This window comes from Canis aureus, chromosome 27, assembly GCF_053574225.1.
Source record: "Canis aureus isolate CA01 chromosome 27, VMU_Caureus_v.1.0, whole genome shotgun sequence".
NCBI lineage: Eukaryota > Metazoa > Chordata > Mammalia > Carnivora > Canidae > Canis > Canis aureus.
The window spans coordinates 37,798,715-37,819,201 of NC_135637.1; the positions used below are offsets into that span (position 1 = coordinate 37,798,715).

Sequence of the window (20,487 nt, forward strand, 5' to 3'; positions counted from 1 at the left end):
CGCCACTTCGTAGCGAAAGAAACGAGCGATGTGGTCCCGGGAACGACTCTTCGGTTGCCTCAGGTGCAACCGTACACGTCCTCAGGTCGTCTTAGCCCGTTATTTCTCAACGAGAGATGCGTGCAACGTTCCCCAGGGTTGTGTTCAAAGCATCGCAAGGCGTCTACACCCTGAAAATCTGGGGTTTCCTATGCAGGCAAGGCAGGTTATATATCAAAATGCAGCTGTTTCTCTGGGGTTTTTTCCTAAATCAGTACTGTGGTTATATAGAAACCACTGGAACCTCCCAAATTTTTTTGCAATATGTCAAAGTAACCTTGTAAGTATATTTTGCTACCACAATTTTCATTTTTATTAAGTTCCCACTTTGGTTTTGACTGCCGCTGGCAAAGCTCCTTGGGAGACAAAGATGAATATGTGTATAATTCAGCTACTTGAGCTGTTTTTCTGGGTTAGATAAACCTGCTGATTGCTCTCCTCGCTCAGACTTTGAGCTCTTTACACTAAGTAAATGTTGACTTTTCTGAAAATCTCTGCATATTCCAGCAGAAGTTTGTGGGTATTTGTAGAAAAAGTCTTTTGATCTGTAAACTTCGCCGTAAAGCCATCTGGGGCCAGAGGAGCAAAGGGCAGAAGGAGAAAATCAGCGGCGACCTGTCTATTTTTTCCCAAGATTTCCGAGCCCGTTGGTTGACCGAAGTATCGGCACAGCCGGTTACCCAACTTGGGAAGCCTTTTAAAAAGATGGTATTGTGAGAAATTGCAGCAGATTTTGTATATTTTACAGGGCTTCCCAAAATCAGAGGAAATGGCAAATTATTTCCTAAAATACTGCGGCATGTCTGTGTGTTTACCCGCGTCTTCTCAAGTTCAATTATACAGTGAACCTTTGGGGAAAATATTTACTTAAACGTATCATGGTCACTTTGGAAGACTTCACTTTTTCCTTTTAAAAGCATTGAAAAATCTCATAGCTAATGTCCTTAAGTGCTACTTAACTCAATTTTAGGTTGGCTTGAAAAAGAAGACGGGGAAATCATCCCGTCGATATAATTTGAAGCTAGATGTATTACGCAGCAAGTCATTTTGCAATTTATAAATATTCCTTTAAAAGAAACAACAGTTTGTGAGTTTCTTCTTGTGACTTCCGCAAAGTAAGTTAATAAACTGAAAAGATGGGTCTTATTTCTTCAAATTTAATGTGTTAATAGAAATAGATTTGTGCTCTAACCACAAAATGACCTATTCAAAGTTGTGCAATATCACAAAATTTAATAAAAAATATTTGAACACAAAGTACATCCAAACCCTAGCCATGATTTTTATTACAGTTTGGATGTTCTCTCTTGAAATCAACCCAGGGCATTTACAGCTCTGTTGTCACAAAGTCTACGTCAGCTGCAAAGTCTAAAAGGGAGTAAGTTGTTTCATTAAAACTTAGAAGTTTGCATTTTTTCAGTATTCATACTCCTCTTAAAGTACCTTGGGCATCATTCTACAGAGCAGAACGCTGTCATTTTTGCCAGAGATCTTGCCTACACTGGGAGATAGGGGATGGTGATGTCGGATAGATAGATGCTAGGTCAGATAGATAGATGATAGGTAGATAGATAGATAGATAGATAGATAGATAGATAGATAGATGATAGAGAGATGATAGAGAGATAGATGATAGATGATAGATGATAGAGAGATATAGATAGATGATAGAGAGATAGATAGGTGATAGATAGATGAGAGATAGATGATAGATGATAAATGATAGATGATAGATAGATGATAGATGATAGAGAGATAAAGAGAGATGATAGATGATAGATGATAGAGAGATAAAGAGAGATGATAGATGATAGATGATAGCGAGATAGATGATAGATATAGATAGATAGATGATAGATGATAGAAAGATGATAGATCGATAGATAATAGATGATAGATAGACGATAGAGAGATGATAGATGATAGAGGGATAGATGATTGATAGATAATAGATAGATGATAAGTAATCTCCCACATCACCTCAGAAAAAGGAATAATGAATGACAGGTCCAGAGACATAATAGGATTTAACTAGTTTTCAGTTATTGTTCCCAAGAGAACATTTCTCCAGGGCTTTTCAAAGATCCATAGTGACCTTTGAAATTGGACATAAATGCATGCCGCCTCTTGCCTTGCCAGCCCAGAACACGTGCTCTAGCTTTAACAAGTTCATCGCGTGTGTCCGTGAATGCGGTCATGGGAGCGCGTCCACGAATACGGACATGGGTGCATGTCCATGAATATGGTCTACTACATGCATGGACTGAAGGGAAGGATTGTGTAGGAACAGGAACAAAAATGAAAGAGGATCGGGATCCCTGGGTGGCGCAGCGGTTTAGTGTCTGCCTTTGGCCCAGGGCACGATCCTGGAGACCCGGGATCGAATCCCACGTCGGGCTCCCGGTGCATGGAGCCTGCTTCTCCCTCTGCCTCTCTCTCTCTCTGTGACTATCATAAATAAGTAAAAAAATTTTAAAAAAGAAAAAAAAAGATTAAAAAAAAATGAAAGAGGATCAACCACCTGGTTTTGAACTTCCCTTCATTTCTGAGCAGAGGTGCAATCCCCATACTGGGGAAATCCCACCCATACTTTCTTCCAGCCTGGGTCCCACACTATGTTCCTTTCTTTTCCTCCTTGCCCTCTCCTCTTCCACCCCAAACGTCTCTTAGTCTTCATATTCCATCCCCTTTCGTTTTCTTCCCCCTTTCTGATGAACAGATGATAGAGCCCTTCAAACCCTCATTTTATGAAATCCTCATGTCCCCCACCCCCGGAAGCAATAGGTGGCGTGGATTCCCCATGCTAGATCCCTCAGGGATTGATTCTTTGTTTCGATTCGTTTTATTTTCCCCCTTTCTCTCTTCTTCTGGGATCCCTGCACTGCACCCTGGCACCCAATGGCTGCGAAGGGGAGGGGAGAAGAGGGAGAGAGCGACCAATCATGAGCACCCATACTGTGGCAGGTAGGAGCTGGGCCTTCAAACGTGTGATCTCTGGACATCGAAAGCCTGCTAAGGGGGCTAGCTTTAACCCACTCTAGCGATGAGAAAACTGAGGCCTCAAAGCCATGACATAAATCCCCTGAGGTCCCCGGCTAGTAATGACAAAATCAGGCGTCCCGCCTGCCAGTCCCTCCTGCTCATCACTGACCCGCTGTATGATGTGGCTGCTGCAACAAGCCACCACAAGCCACCACAAGCTCAGTAGCTCAAAACAACGTAAATGTCTCATCTTACGGCTCTGGAGATCAGAAGTTCATGACGGGCTAAAGTCGAAGGGCGGGCAGGCTGTATTTCTTTCTGCAGTCTCTAGAGGACGACCCAGGTTCCCGCCTTTTACGTTTTTTAGAAGTTGCCCACATTCCTTGGCTCGAGGTCCTTCCTCCACGTTCAGAGTCAGCGATAGTTGGTCAGATCCCATCATGCATCACTCTGGCCATTGCTTTTGCCACTACTCTCCCTCGAGGACCTTGTGATTCCTGTGGACCTGCCTGGATATTCCAGGAAAATCTCCCGATCTTGGGTTCAAGTGATGAGCAATGTTTATTCCAGCTGCACCTTTCATTCTGCCTGCGACACAGCCCTGGCAGGTGCTGGGGATTAGGGTGTGGACATCTTGGGTCGGGGTGAGGGGAACATGACTTCCGTCCCCGACTTCCTCGTGGGTTCCTTTAGAGGCATATCTCCCGCTATCCTCATCAAACCTCCAGAGCGAGCATCACCCCCGTGGACGCCCCTCTCAGCAAGTGGCCGCTATCTGGAAGGGGTCAGGGGGTATTAGGGGTGGGGGCCACTTCTGGTGCCCCGCTGCTGCTCTGCTGTGCCTGGGCTGCCTATAATGTCACTTACCCACGGTGACGGGAGCGGGGAGACAGATGTCTGTTATTGCTCATTTGCTCGCTTGCTGTGCGCATTTAATGATTGCCTGTGGTACGCCCACGACCCTGCTCACGGGACCGCAGGGGCTAAGATTTGCGGACGGCCTTCTCCCAAGGCACTCAGCTGAATTTTTGGTCTTGAGTAAGATGATGGTGCACGCTTGTGGGCGCGGCTCTGCTGGGAGAAAAGAAGAAGATGAAGGAGGAAGGCGGCTCTGTGCCTCCCATTTGGGTTTGAATAAAACGCTTGAGGAGGTGGATGCAAACTTAGCAAAGCGATGGCAGGTTTTCATGGTCCCCAGTCCTCCCTTCGGCGCTCTTTGCCCTCCATCATTTACAGGTTTATGCAGTTCACGTAACTCGATGTCTAAGCTGTGATGCGTCGCATTACGGTTTCTGTAACCCGTAGGAGAGTAACGGATGCAGAGATGCCTTTCCGTGACCCTCGACGGGACAGGCGATCAGTTCAACGACCCTAACACTCTCGCTGCTATTCGCTGTGCTTTCCCCCTGTTCGGGGTCTTACCGTGATGCCTTCCTCAAACTATAGTCAATGCCTGATTCGCTTGTGAGTTTAAGTTTCCCCACCTTTCTTCAGTCCCCGAAAATGCCAGCGGCCCCCTCCTCCACTTTGTGTAGCACACTCATGGATTAATCTCTTTAAAACAAAAACAGAGCAACGAGCAAAAAGAAAATAACCGAATGTATTTTCAAATACCAAGGGAATCAGGAGAGGAGTTTAAGATACATCGGTATCTCTGGCAAGATAAATGGATCCGGACTCACCTCTTATGCTTTGCAGCACTAAGAGGAATCAAGCGTCTTCTGTAGTTACAGGGTTTTTTGGTGTTTGTTTTTACTTAGTCTTTTGCCCTGAGAGGCAGTCTGTTCGTATTTTGTAAGGGAAAAAAATCATGAACTCTTTAAGAATCTGATAGAAGCTGGGGCGCCTGGGTGGCACGGACAGTTAAGCATCAGACTCTTGATTTCAGCTCAGGTCATGATCTCAGGGTTGTGAGTTCGAGCCCCAAGTTGGGCTCCATACTCTGCCCTCAGCCTACTTGAGATTTTCTCTGATCCTCCCTCCCCCTTGGCTCATGTGCTCGCTCGCTTCCTCTCTTTCTCTCTTTCAAATAAATATTTTAGAAGAAAATCTGATAGTAGCTATGAGCATGAAGGTTCTCATCATTTCAAAATATGCATGTACATGCGATCACAAAAATTGCATACAATTATGAGGATTTCTAAACAACCTAAAGTCTTCCCATGAGTCCAGCATCAAGAGTACCTGCTATAAATGTTATACTCCTATATCCTGTGCGATTTAAGAGCGCTTCACAGCCCCGTCTTGTGTTGCAGTCAAGGAAACAATTCCACAACCAAAAGAAATTAAAATACAGGCATATCTTATTTTATTGCACTTGGCTTTATTGCATGTCATAAGATATTGTGGGTTTTGTTTTTTTTGTTTTTTTTTTACACAAGATTTCTGGCAACCCTCAGTGGAGCAAATCTATCAGCACCATTTTTTTTTACCAACAGAATGTGCTCACTTCATGTGTCTGGGTCATATTTTGGTAATTCTCACATTATTTCCAGCTTTCTCATTGTTATTATATTGATGACGGTGATCTGTGCTCAGTGGTTATGCCTCGCTGAAAGCTTAGACAATGGTGAGCACTTTGTAGCAATAAAAATATGTTTAAATTAAGGCATGTATGCTTTTGAAGACGTAATGCTATTGCACACTCAGTTGGCTACGGTGTAGTGTAAACATAACTTTCCTGCGCACGGGAAACCGAAAGAATTCCTCTGATTCGCCCAATTGCAATTCTCGCTTTTTTGCGGTGGTCTGAAACCGAAGCCATGGTATCTCCAAGGTAGGCTTGGAACTCCAGTCTTTACAAGTACCTTCTCTGAAACTTTGAAGAATATCCAAAATTTGTCATCCTCGCCGGTACTTTTGGAAGTCTATCTTCTCACTCTCTATACCTCCTGCTTCTGGAAGCTCCCACACCTTCCCTGTGCGGTCCGTACCTCTCAATTCCCCACTGAAATTTCTCTGACCAGCAGCCCTGTGGTTTATCTCCTCCCACCTCTCCTCCCTTCAGCCTCCTCTTCACATTCTTCACTTCTGATCTTTTTCCCCCCATTTTGGCTTCTTCATTACCTCAGTTGGCATAGTCCTCCCCATGAGTAGAAGGAATTACATGAGAAAAGAAGAAATGTACAACGGCTTATGGCCAGAATTTTCCTTAGTGGTTGGTGTTTGGTGGGGGAGCAAGTGCACACACCAAAGAGCCTGAGACCACCTCGTTCTTACACTCTTCCCCTCCGTGAGGTTAATTTCGGGTGTGTGATTGTGCCTAGGTCAGCCCTGGAAGGTCAAGTGATAATTGATATTTTCAATTTTCTTTCATTCTTATGCATTTTCTATTATATCGCCCTCATTATCTTGTTTTGCGTAGGTTGGAACTAGAAGGCAGTGATTGTATAAACATGCCAAAATTACAAACCCAAAGGATTGTCCTCTTCAAAGTAGTCGGTCACCTTGATAAGCTACACCCTTATTCCAACAAGATGGCGCACCTCTTTCAGAGCCCGGCGTGTCTTCCTTGGCCAACCATTGATTGGATCAGGCCCTTGGAATTTGAGCTTTAATTCAATGTTTTAGGAACAAAGTCACTTGGACTTAAATCTTTTTAATTAAATAAATGGCCGATTCTGACACTTTTCTTAAATGGTACAGACTCACACATACAGCTTTCCAGTTTAAGTACTTTGAAAAAATAACCGTTGTGTTTAAGAGTTAAAGTATGCCCCGGGTATTGCCTGCTAGTTTATGACCACAGTAAAATTGTGCTCTGTTGATCATTCGGCCCCTAGCCCTGTGATTTTTTTCTCCCATATTTGTGCTCTATAATTTCTGGAGTTTTAATAATTTTTTAAGATTTTATTTATTTATTCAGATAGAGAGAGAGAGAGGCAGAGACACAGGCAGAGGGAGAAGCAGGCTCCATGCTGGGGGCCCGACGCGGGACTCGATCCCAGGACTCCAGGATCGTGCCCTGGGCCAAAGGCAGGCGCCAAACCGCTGAGCCACCCAGGGATCCCCAATTTCTGGAGTTTTAATAATGTGATTATGATCTTGGACTCTGGCATCAGACAGGTTTAGGTTCAAAGGCCAGCTCTCAGTGGGCCTCTGACAGGCCAGACTGGCACTCCAGGTCCCAAGGCCCATCCATGAACAGTAACAACTGAACCTCCCTCATAAGGCTGTGGTTGGAATGAAATGGGGCAACACAGTAGAAAACATTTACCACAGATGCTAGTACAAGGCAAGTTCTCAGGAGATATTACTAAACGGGGAGGAAGAGAAGGTGGGGCCACTTCCTAGTATCTGAGCTCATGTATCCCTGTCCCCTTGTTTTCTTTTTTAACATTATTTTATTTTTTTAATTTTATTTAAATTCAGTTATTTAACATATAATGTATTGTTAGTTTCAGGGTAGAGGGCAGTGATTCATCAGTCTTACATAACACCCAGTGCTCATGACATCACGTGCCTTCCTGAATGCCTATCACCCCGTTACTCCATCCCCCCTCCCTTGCTTTCTTTTCTTGACTACCTCTCTTCGTGGCCACATGCTGTCCTACTTTTTTGCTTTTCTTACTCTCTTTTCAGAGTTTCTCTCTGTCGTGTTCTCTGCTTCACTTATGCAAATAGTTCTGGACAGGCATGTTTCCGAAGGACTGATTCAATGCCAGGGACTACGACAAGTAGTCGTATCATAGGGAGTGTTGAATAACATCAGAGCAAAGTGAAACCAAAGAGATGGATTTCTGTGGACACAAGGAACTCTTGTCAGTTGGTTTTTTTTTTTTTTAAGCTTATACATTTTTCAGCTTCTTGCTATTTATTCCCAGACTGACTTGCACATTTTTTAGTGTTTGGTAGTTAAACACATTTATGCCACTTATGCCATGAGTCAACATTTCCTGGCATGAAATTATGGCCGCAGGAGCGCTCTTGCCTATGTGCCATGAGTTTCCGGTAATGTATGGAGAGCCCAAACAGGCCCCTTGGGGATCAGTGGACTGTGGCATGAGCCAGTCCATCCACAGCAGGCCACCTAACAGGTGTCGGTACTAAGTACTCCATTGCGTAATCTCCCACCTCTTTGTCACTGGCTCATTACTAACGAGTTGTTTCAGTTTATATGAGGTAACTGCATATGTGTGAGATCATTGGCTGAGAAGTTCTGATCATTGAATTAGGGATGTACAGTCACAGTTTAATTGAAGTTTATATGAGCAGATATTTCCCCTTTTGACAAAATTCCATATTATGCAAACTATTAAATGTTTTAACACATAGGAATTTAATTAAATCATTTTTTTCTGCAGTACTCATGAGACTGGCCCTACCATGTATTCAGTATCACACTTTTTCAGAACTAATTATTTTGAACAGCATTACTTTATAGAAAACTTTCTCAAAGAATCTGTGTCATTTCTCCTGGACAAATGCTATATATATTCATCTGCAGTCAGTATTACTACTTAAAACTTGATGATGACTGTTACTGTATGGGTGTGGACACCCCAGGAGAAATAAGCCCTATTCCAGCACTATTCCATAAAGCATAAGTCTACTTGATCTATTTAGGGTAGACATCAGTATTATGCTATAAAACCAACAAACAGAAAAGTTCAGTTGACAAAGGCTATTTATATCCATATTAGAAATTAATCATGTATATTCATGTTTCCATTTTTTTTCATGTTTCCGTTTAACACACCTATATTGAGCTCCTACTCTGTGCCAGACATTATGCAGGATTCTAAAGATTTTATTTATTTATTTATTTGAGAGAGAGACAGAGAGAGCATGCAGAGAGAGGGAGAAGCCAGCTCTCCACTGAGGAGGGGGCCCAGCGTGGGGCTCGATCCCAGGACCCTGGGGTCATGACCTGAGCTGAAGGCAAACACTTAACCCACTGAGCCACCCCAGTGCCCCAACATTATATAGGATTCTAAAGACTCAAAGACAGCTCCCTTCTTTCAAGCTTCCATATAATCAGCAAAGCTAACCAAAAAGCAGATAATCATGATGTAGTGTGGTTTGCCATAAGAAAGTCATGTATAATATACACTGTGAACACAGAGAGCTGGAGGAGAGAGTGGTAGTACATAGCTTCCTAAGAGAGGATGTTACTTGAGCTAAATCTTACACACTGAAGTCAGAGAGGCAAAAGGAATGATGTTGGAATGATGTTCCAACAACAGGTGCAGTTCCAGAGGTGGGAGAGTGCAAGGTGCATTCTTTCTTTTCACCTTGGTCTTTGCACCTGGGTCTAAAGCACTTCTATAGACATGACCAAACACATCATCATTTTATCAGTGTGTGTGTGTGTGTGTGTGTATGTGTGTGTATTCATTATATATTCTCCTAGATATTCATTCTCTCTGTCTCAAAAATGCCATTTATTTTTTATTTATTTTTTAACCATTTATTGATTTTAGAGGGAGAGCATGCATGCGCCCATTGAGGGAAGGACAGAATTTCAAGCCAACTGCCCGCTGAGTGCAGAACTTGACACCAGGCTTGATCTCATGACCTTGAGATCAGGACCTGAGCCAAAATCAAGAGTCAGCCACCCAGGTGCCCCACAAACAATGCAATTTATTAATTCTCTAGTTTATGTAGCTCCCTGGGCTTTGTACTTAACTCGCTTCACCCTCCAAGCACTGTGTGGAGTGTCTACTCCTTCTCCATTGCACAGATGAGGAAGTTGGGAAGTAGATGCTCAGTACATTGCGTGAGGTTCTTCCAGTGGGAAGTGGCAAAACTGGAATTCAACCACAGGTCTGTTCAAAAGCGAGTGCTTTCAAACACTTCACTCTACTGCCAGTAATTGTTTGAGTTCTGGCTTTCCCCCAAGTATGACACATTCTTCTATCATCATCCTTTTGCTGCTGTCAGCTAGAAATAATAGTTAACATTTACGCTCTGATTTTAGAAAGCACTTTTATACTTCTTTTCATTTGATCCTCACAACAATTCTAACCGATCAGGAAGTAAATATTACTATCTTTGCTTTAAATGAAGAAACTGGGGTTCATGTTGCATGGTTGTTGCCTAACGTGACGCAACCAGTAAGTAGCAAAATAGAGATTGGATGTTTCATTTTAGATTCAGAAGTCCACATTTCACACTGTATGCAAAAATGAACTAAACATGGATCATAGACCATAAAACCTTAAACTATAAAACTTCTAGAAGAAACCATAAGAGAAAAGCTTTACAATATTGAGTTTGGCAAACATGTGTCTTAGATAAGACACAAAAAGCACAAATTATAAAATAATAGATTGATAAATCAGGCTTGATAAAAATTAAAAACAATGTCTTTGAAAGACACTGTTAAGAAAATAAAAAGACAAGACACAGACTTGGAGAAAACATGTGCAAAAACATATATCTGATAAGAGACTAGTGCCCAGAATATATAAAGAACTGTCACAAATCAGTAATAAGAAAATGGCCCAATTATTTAAAAGTTATTTGGAAGGGCAACTTTACTAAAGAAGAGGTATGAATTTAACCCTGTAGATGTAATTCTACAATGAAAACTTTGAGACATTGCTGAAAGAAATTAAGAAAGACTTAAATACAGGAAAATACACTTTATGTTCATAGATTTGGAGTTTTGGGGGCTTTTTAGGTAAACTCTGTGCCCATTGTGGGGCTTGAACTCATGACCCCAAGATCAGGAGTTACATGCTCTACCAACTGAGCCAGCCAACTCTCCCAGGAGACTCAATATTTTAAAGGCAATATTACCCAGAGTGATCTACAGACTCATTGTAATCGCTATCAAGTTCTCAATAACCTTTGCAGAAATGCCGACCCCAAAATTTATATGGAGTTGCAAGGACCCCAAATAGCTAAAACAATCTCAAAAAAGAACAAACTAGAGGACTTACACTTTCTGATTTCTAAACTTACTACAAAGCTACCCTAATCTAAACAATGTGATATTGGCCTAAGAATAGACGTATAGATTAACGGAATAGAACCAAGCATCTGGAAAGAAATCTTATGTTAATTGATTTCTGATAAGTTTCCCCAAGAAATTCAATGGAAATAATAGTCTCTTTAACACATAGTGCTGATAACTGGATATGCACATCCAAAATAATGAAGTTGGTCCCTTAACTTACATCACATGCAAAAACTCACCAAAATGGATTAAAAATCTAATTATACAAGCTAAAATCATAAAATCTTGGAAGAAAACATAAGGGTAGATCTTCACAACTTTGTATTTGGCAATGGTTTCTTAGATATAACACCAAAAGCATAAGCAACAAGAGAAAAAAACAAATAATTTGGACTTCATAAAAATTCATAACTTTTGTGCATCTAAGGATTATCAAGAAAGTAAAACAACAACTCATAGAATGGGAGAAAATATTTGTGAATCACTTAGCTGATAAGGTTCTATGATCCAGAATAGATAAAGAACTCTTGCAACTCAACAGGAAAAAAAAAATCAAACAATCCAATTTTAAAATGTGTCAAGGACCTGAATAGATATTTCTCAAAAAAAGAGATACAGGTGGTCAACAAGCACATGAAAAGATGCCCAGTGTCTTTTGTCATTAGGGAGATGCAAATTAAAACCACAATAAGATACCATTTCATACCCACTAAGATAAAGATAATTTGGGGGGAAAAATGAAAGAAAAAGGCAAAGAACAAATGCTGGTAAGTATGTGGGAAAGTTAGAATGCTCCTACCTTGCTGATGGGAATATAAAATAGTTTGGACGTGTGGAAAACAGTGGGCAGTTCCTCAATAAATTATACATAGAGTTGCAAGATGACCAAAGTATTCCCCTCCTATATACCTAAAAGAATTGAAAACGTGTTCAAACAAAACTGTGTCCACAAATGTTCATAGTAGCACCATTTATAACAAGACAGGCCAAATGTCCATCATGGGCATGAATGGATAAACAAAATACGGTATACCAGAAGACGGACTAATACTCAGGCATAAAAAGCAATGAATTATACCTCAATTAAAACATCAGCCCCTAAGGGGGCACCTGGGTGGTTGGTTAAGCGTCTGACTCTTGATTTCAGCTCAAGTCATGATCTCAGAGTCCTGGGATGGAGCCCCACATTGAGTTGCCCACCCAGTGGGGAGTCTACCTGTCTCCCTCTCCTTCTGCCCTGCCCCCGTTCACTCACGCAACTCTCACTCTCAAATAAACAAATAAATCCTTTATATCGTTAGGTGGGAAATATGTCTTCAACGTATTTCTAATAAGAGGACCCATGGGAAATTACATAGAAATACACATATTAAACATTTGAAGGACAAAAAAAAAAAAAAAACCAATGAGATATTGACAAATGCTACGACGTGGAAAAACCTTGAAAACGTTGTGTGCCGTGAAAGAAACCAGACACAAAGGCTACATCTTGAACGATTCCACTTGTATGAAATATCTCAAATAGCCAAACCCATAGAGGCGGAAAGCAGATAAGTGTTTGTCAGTGGCTATTACTAATGTCATGTGTATTTTACCACACGCAAAAGAGAAGAGTTTGGATGGCAAGTAAGCTCACAAAAAATTGCTGAAGATCATTGGTCGTAAGGGAAATATAAATTAAAACTACAGTGAGATGCCATGACACAACTACTAGAACGGCTTAAATCAGAAACTCTGAAGGTACCAAGCGCCGATGAGGGTGTAAATGGAGCCTCACGTATCGCTGTGGCAACGCAAAGTGGCACCAGCCCTTCTGGAACACGCTTTCACGGTTTCTTACAAGGTTAAATGCACACTTACCATCTGACCCAAGGGCCCCACACTTAGGGCTTTACCCAAGAGAAATGAAGACATCATCCACATAAAAACTGATCTGCAAATGTTCACAGCAGCTTTATCACTAATTGCCCCGAACCCCGGAAATAACCCAAATATTCATCACCTAGTAAGTGGGCAAAAGGTTGGATATCCATAAACGAAAATCTACTCAGTGACAAAAGGAAACAAGCTACTGCTGTTTGCGATGGCGTGAGTGACTCCCAGCAGCGTGATCTCGGCGAAAGGAGCCATACTCAAAGGCTAGCTACTGTTTCACTCTATCCGTGCGGCTTCCCGGAATAGGCAAAATTATAGGGATCGAAAATGGATCAGTGGTCACCAGGGGCTGTGACGAGGAGGAGATAAACTACGACGGGACACAAGGGAAATTTCAGGGGGTGACAGAAATGTTCTCTATATTATTTCTGTGGTAGTCAACAAGGCCGTGTACGTTGTCAAAATTCATAGAACAGTACGCGTATAAAAGGGTGACTTTCACTGTATAGAATTTATACCTCAGTTAAACTGACTTTTAAAACCACTTGTTTTTATCCTCCATTGTCGTCTCTCTGAGGAGCACAAGCATTGATTCTTTTAATTTCACAGGATTCGAAGTAGAAAGGAGGGTGTTTCTGGACCTGAAGACCAAAATGGCGGCCGTCTTTTGGCCCAAATCTCACAACGCAAACAAACCAAAAGCGTTTTTTGGCCCTCCGCATCCCACGATCCCACGCGATTGGATCTTTTGAACGACACAACATTTATATTGAGATGAAAATAAAAGGATTCCAGGCTGTTGGTTCACCTCTTGAGGAAGAAGTGGCGTCCATCCCGCCAGCACCCTAGGCAGGCCGCCGACTGCTGGGAACGGAGTTGAAGAGCTAATGCATGAATATACTAAACCCCACTGAAGGGCAGGACATCTCCCACAAAATGAAAAGCTCTAAGGGGGACTGTAACACGACCATCGTTCTGGCCGTTAGGACCGCAGCAGTACTAGAGGAAATAGTCTCTCATCCTTCATTGTGTGCTTATGAACAACTCCTCGCCGGAATAGACGGCTCCAGCGTTCTCAGGACTGCAAAAGCTAGAATAGATCTAAACGGATTCAACGTAGACCTCAGGAATTGGATATACAATTTCAGCAAACTATGGCCTTCGCAATTCAAGCCCCACTAAAGCTGCTCCATGGATCATATAATTGATTTGTGGCACTTTCTGCCTGCATCTACCCCATGGCCTATTAAAGTGGGATAGACAAATAACCAATAAAGCGGAAAGCTCTGCCGGGAATTGACCAGACCGCATCACTCTCTTCACACCTAGGGTGTTCCGACCAATAGTAATTTTACAGCGGCTCTCTGTAGCCCCAGACGCAGAGCCCTGCAGCCCGGAGCCCACAACACAAGCAGGCCTTTCCCTAAAGCACGACAGAGAATCGGGCTCATGAAATCACCATTATATACAATAGAGCACTGGCGACGCGAGTCGAGCACAGGCAAGAGGACACGAGGAACGCAACGCTTAAGAACCAGTCAGCAACGCACCGTCTCCGCAGGAAAGCACCCGGTGTTGATGCAGCTCTATGTGGATACGAAGGACTACGACACGGGATGATTTTTAAAAAGCCTCAAACACCCGTGGCTGCAAGAAGTGCAAGAGTTTTTAAGGAAATATACCTAAAAATAGACCGAGTAGCGTAATCAGCCGTCCCGTGCATCATTATTACCCCAGTTCTCAGTATTGCTTATCTTCCATAATATGCAGCGTACGGCTAAGAACAGCCCGTATCATCACTTGTCTTAATCACACAGCAAATATATTCCATACGTGTATGACTTCGATCTGTGCCACTAAAGAGCGCAGAGACTTGACTGTTCTAAGAGAGAATCTGTAAAAGATACAGACATACATTGGCCAGGTCACCCGGAAAATGTGGCTTCTTATCTTCATGACACCTAGAACTTTCTAGAATGTTCTAGAATAGCCAGGAAAGAGAGTTATTTAAAGGATTCTTTAGACTTTCTGTTATCTTACTTTTCAGGATGTTCTTCACAGCACCATTTTGTGAGCTGAGGCTGGATTGTCTGGGTCGTCACTTGCTGTTTGAAATTCAGGCTAATCCAGCCTTTGCCTGGTTTCTACAAAAGGTGAGCCAGAGGCAGAGAATCCCACGTTCTGGAAGTCAGAAAAAGGAGCAAGGGCACCCGAAGAGTTGACTCCTGCACGGTGCGTGTGCTGGGGAGCTGAGTTAGGGTGGGCAGGTGTCACGTGCGATGACATAGGAGGCGAGTAACGTGATGGTTCCGAAGGCAAAGGGAACTTTAGAGACTGAAACACCAGAGAAACGTATTATCATAGATGGGGAGAAAAAAAAAGTTTCTCCACGTTTTGAAGGCCATTTGAACACTGAGAATTTGCAACTTTCTGAAGTTTGGATTAGTATTTTGTTGGCCCACATGCACACATCCTCCGAGCAAACATTTATTCAACACCAGCCACGTACAATGGAGTTGGAGATGCTGGGAATATGAAAATGGAAGAAAAGAAGAAAAAATCTACCCCCGGAAAACAAAAACAACCCTCGTGGCCCGCTGTTTCTGAGGACTTATAAGGCTTTTAAACAACAAATACTTCTTACCAAGTTGCCATTTGGTGAGTTAAGTGTGGAGGAATCAGCAACGTTTTTATTGCATTTTCACTGGCCCCAGGGGGGCTTTTAAAAAGTAGAAGCAAGGGATAGAGACATTACATTTTTAATTTGGCCAGTGGAACACATTTTTTTTTTTTTTAAACTCAGGAAAAAATGCTTAGGGGCTGATGGTACTTTTCGCTCCTGACCCATCAGTGAGGTCTCCTCCTTTCCGGAGCGCCTGGGCCGGAGCCCCATCTATAAATATGTAAACAGACATTTCCACTAACATGAGCACAAGTCCCGGGCTCCCCTTCGTCTGTTTACATTTCTCCCTGTTTTTGTAAACAGGCATATGATAGATGCTTGAAGTCAGTGCCTCGGGAACATGGCAGGGACGGGGAGATGTACACGTGGGATCAGCGCAGCCCACGTTTCCCTGCAGCTTCTTGCGGTCCGGACGTAGGCATTTATTCCACATTGGATGAATTCTATGCCCCTGGTGCCGACGTTGCCCTACAGCCTTGCGCGTGCTACTGGAGGGTCTAGCCGCAGGTGAACAGACGAAGGGTGTGCTAGCCCCAGATTCTAGTTCTAGCTGGATTAATATTTGGATAGAAGGGGGGATTGCACAAGTTTCTGGGAAATGAGTCGTACACAGATTTTATTCCATTTAAAAAAATTACTCATCCACTCACCGAGTCCAAACCAAGGTTATGCGGCGTTACCTGAGATTACTGGTGGTTTTTCAAAGCTGACCTCTGCTCCCCTGCCCCAGACCCCCCTTCATGGAAAACATTCCTCGGGCTGAGCATCTCTGTGCTCAGGCCACCTTGGGCGCCTCGCCCCACAGCGGTGGTTCCAAGCGTTCTTATTTCATGGACCAGTAAAATCCCTCTAAAATATTTGGAGAAAAAAAATAAGTAATAAAATAAATAAAATAAAATAAAATAAAATAAAATAAAATATAAAATAATGAAATATAAAATAAAAATAAAATAAAATAAAATAAAATAAATAAAATAAAATAAAAAATTAAATTAAATTAAATTAATAAAATAAAATGAAATAAAATAAAATTTGGGGAACCACTATGATATTGCCATCTTTGCATCCTGCGATTAAGAATCTAAAAAGCAAAAGCACAGACATAAGCATTTAATGGAAGGAAGAACCAAAAAGCAAAAAAATAATAAAAATAAAATAAGTAAAACTATGACCTCATAACCAAGTTATAAATAGGATACATTTAGCTCTGTGAAGAAAAGCTCGTAATTGTCCTTATTTTTTCTCTTCTTGCCATAGAATGGCTTCTGGGAACCACTGCCTTTGAGGTTTGCATCAGGGGTTAAAAGAATAAGTTAAGTCAACCGAACGTTCCAGTTCTGCTGCTTACGTAGCTCACACGGGCGGCCGCGGAGAGGAGGCGTGGGGACGTGGGAATGGGCCAGGCTTCCCCGCTGCTCCACGGCCGCGGGTCCCCACCCCCCGGGGCTCGGGCGAGCGCCCACGAACCGAGACCGGCCCGGTGCCAGCCGCGGTCAGGCAGGGGAGCAGCGGGCGCCGGGGAGGCCCCAGACTCCGGGAAGGAGGGGAGGCCAGCGTCACGCTCCGGCGTTGGAGTGGTTAGGGTCGGCTTCAACAGTCGGTGTGACTGTGGAAAGCTCGAGGCGGTCTCAGCCGTGTCCCTGGTCCCGGCCGGGGCGTGACTGTCGGGGACAAGGCCGCATGGGGCGGCCGCGGAATTGGGCTTTCGTGGCACTGGGGTTGGGGTCGTTCGTTCCTTAACGTGAATTATTTCAAATGCAACTAGAAGTCGGGGATCCGGGCCCGGGGGAGCAGGTGGGGCTCCTACACGGTCCTGTCTCTGGGGCGAGCCGGTCGGCTCCCTCACGAGCAAAGAGGAGGCCTTGGCGAATACGGACAGCCTCCGGGAGCCCGCGGGTCTCCAGGCCCCTCGCCCGGTCCGGTGCCCGGGGGGCGCTGCGTTCCCGCCGGGGGCCCTGAGCCCGCCTGCCAGGGCCGCCGAAGACGTCCCGGCCGTCTCCTCCCTCGGAAGGACGAGCGAGCGGGAGGCTGCGGCCTGCGTACGTGAGGCTCAGACGCTGTCCCTCTGGAGCGGCTGCCCTCCAGGACCCTCACCTCGGGAGGCAGCCTGGGCCCGGCCCTGGCGCTGCGGGTCCGTGGGCCGCGAGCGGTCCGCGCTGCCAGCTGCTGGGCCGTGGCACCTGTGGCCGCCGTGCAGCCCGGGGCACGTGGCTCTGGCCTCCCGCTGTCTGTGCTCTACTTTCCCACGAGTCCCCACAGGAGCAGCTCCACGGTCATGGGACCGAAGCCAGAGCTGCAGCCTGGTGCTCGCCCGGGGGTCACGCAGTCACGTCGTGGGGGATGAGGTCACAGGGGTTGAGGCTGTGGGGGATGAGGTTACAGGGATGTGACCAAGGGGTCACAGCCTTGGGGGACAAGGCTGCAGGGGGGTGAGGTCACAGGGGATGAGACCATGGAGGTTGAGGGGGTGGGGGCCGAGGCCATGGGGATTGAGTCTGCAGGGGGATGAGGTCATGGGGGACAAGGCCGCAGGGATTGAGGCTATGAGGGTTGAGGCCACAGGGGATGAGGCCACAGGGGATGAGGTCACGGGGGAGAAGGCCGTGGGGGACAAGGCCGTGGGGGTCAAGGCTGTGGAGACGAGGCCATGGGAGGCCGTGGGGGGCAAGGCCTCGGGGGATGAGGCCATGGGGGGTCGAAGCCATGGGGGACGAGGCTGTGAGGATGAGGCCTTGGGGGATGAGGCCGTGGGGACGAGGCCACAGGGTCGAGGCCGTGGGGGTCGAGGCATGTTGTGGGGAGGACACAGGGCCGGGGCGTTACTGAGGACGTCTGGATGGTCCTGGCGCTGACAGGTTTGGACAAAGGCGCTGCACCAGGCTACCCCGGCTTCGTGAGAGAAGGGGGAGGAAGCCGGTAAAGAGTATCCGATCCGCTTATTTCTGGTTGTGGTCCCACAGCTCGGGTCCAGGTCAGGTTTGCGGGCGCCTCCCGAGGGCCCGCCCCAGTGACCACCGCTGCCAGGTGGGCAGCTGCCCGGAGGAGGAAGGCCTTGGCCCCGGGGCCACCCGATGGGGGGACGAGATGCGGGGGCTGGGAGACGCCCCACGTGCTCCAGGATCCGCACACTCGCCTCGGGCAGGGGCCCAGCGATTCCCTGGCCACCCGCCTGGCGCAGCAGCTTCACCCACGGCTGCTCCGAGGGGACCGGGGCCGCAGGGGTTCCGAAGCAGCCACCCGCGGCAGAGCCGGGCCCGAGCGGCGTCACCAGGGAGCCCGGCTCCGGAGGCCCTGCCGCTCCTTGCCTTTGGGCTTGCCGTGCATTGATCCGCGGTCCGGGCTCCCACACGTCTCCCTTACTCCGTTTCTACCCTAGTTTCGGAGAGAATTCAGTGATGGATCAGGTCCTGCGACACCCGGGCTCATCCGTCAGGCCCTCCTCACCGCCCATCACCTGGGCCCCGACCCGGTTAGCCACATGTCACGGCTTGTGAGACGCGGCCGGGCTGGCACCTACACCAGGTCGGGGGGCTACGGTCGGGGGGCTGTTTCCACGCAGGGGAGCTCGGCTATTTGGCTGGAGTACAGGGAGGGGGGGCTGCAACCCCTTGATATTTTAACCGACAAATTACTTGGGACCGTTTGAGAAAAGAGTGCGAGGCACGGTCACGTCTGAGACCCTCCGTCCCCGCCGCAGAGAAAGTGCACGACCTGAGCTTGCCAGACAGCTGGCTCTCCAGGCTCAGGGAGGATGCCAGCAAGTACCGTTCCGTGGGGCGTCACGTAAGAAGCGGCCCATGTCGCCCTTGCCCCAGGGGACCCCGACGTGGGGAAGAGCGTGGAGCGGGCCCTCCGAGTGCGCGGAGACGCTTTGGGGAAGGCCTCGCCGTGTTCCTCTCGTATTTCCCTGTGTTTTTGCAGAAGGGCCCCCTGCAGGCCAGCCCTGAGGCTGCAACTGCTCCGGCAAGGAGAAAGCTCCGTGTCATTCTTCTTCCCCATTGGTGCCGCCTCCGGGGACGGTGCCTCAGTGGGATGCGACCATGTGCACGACGAGGGGTGCAGGGGTGCAGTAGCAGGAGCCCGGCTGTTTAAATGCCGCCTGCGGTTTTCTTCCGAGGTTGGCAGCGCATCGAGGACTGGAGTTGGAGAGGCCTCAGCCCTCGCCTCGCTCACGTGGCAACACGGGTGACACGGGGGGCCCAGCAGGGTCACAGCGAGAACGGAGCAGCCAAAGGACGGCCGTGCAGGCGGAGCAGCAGGAGGGTCCTGCGCGGGTGGGGCCCGGCGGCCGAGGGCTGGCTCCGCTGCGACGTCGGTGTGCAAGGAAGGACGCACGTGGTCGTTGTGCCGCGGGATTTTTATTTCATTTTATTTTTCCGCTGCTTATCACCCTCCCTCGGTGGGCGACCCCCATTTAGAAGTCGCTTTAGCCTTCTTGTGCGCTCGTCTTATTTTTCATCTTTGATTTCATTCTCACGCCAAAGGGACCTTTTGCGTGTGTCTTCACCGCTGATAATCAGGATACAAAGAACCCGTTGGGCTCCGCGGTGTGAAGATGGGCGACACCGGCCATCTGTGGCCTCGGGAACCAGCAGCTCTGTGTGGTTCCACGTCACACGTGCCCCACGAGCTGCTCTGGGCCGCGACCAGACGACAGCGCCGCACCGCTCGGCCCGGGGAGCATTCTCGTAACAGCAGCTCCTCCTCCGTTTGAGTTTCTGCCCAGTGGGAGCCTCCAAATAGCCCTTCTCGCGTAGATGGTTCCCTGCGAAGACCTTCGTCTGATCAACTGTGTGTCCAGCATTGCGGTTTGGTTTCTTTGTAGACTCAGCCCCCTCCCACCCTGGATACGAGCCAGTCCCCCCGGCCGCTGCTCCTGGACACCTGCCGTCCAGGAAAGGAGGCGAATCCGGGCATAATTACGGTGCAAAGCGACGACTAAGCTCATAGGTAAAATAACATGCTGGAAAGGCACCTACCCTGCCTGGCGGAGCAAGAGGACTCA

The 20,487-nt window shown here is 46.5% G+C and overlaps 1 protein-coding gene across 9 annotated transcripts in view; it reads left to right on the plus strand.

The window, feature by feature from the left end:
- RNLS (renalase, FAD dependent amine oxidase) overlaps positions 1–20,487 on the plus strand; it is a 277,156-nt gene that overhangs the window by 218,940 nt on the left and 37,729 nt on the right. The window contains exon 7 of one of the 9 annotated variants that reach the window (XM_077874838.1): positions 14–1,178. The exons of 7 other annotated variants lie outside the window; for them this stretch is intronic. In XM_077874838.1, coding sequence (XP_077730964.1) covers positions 14–358 — 345 coding nt within the window. In that variant the 3' untranslated portion in view covers positions 359–1,178. Of the gene's footprint in view, positions 1–13; positions 1,179–20,487 lie in introns of those variants that run through there. One more of the 9 variants, XM_077874839.1, reaches the window with a different exon arrangement.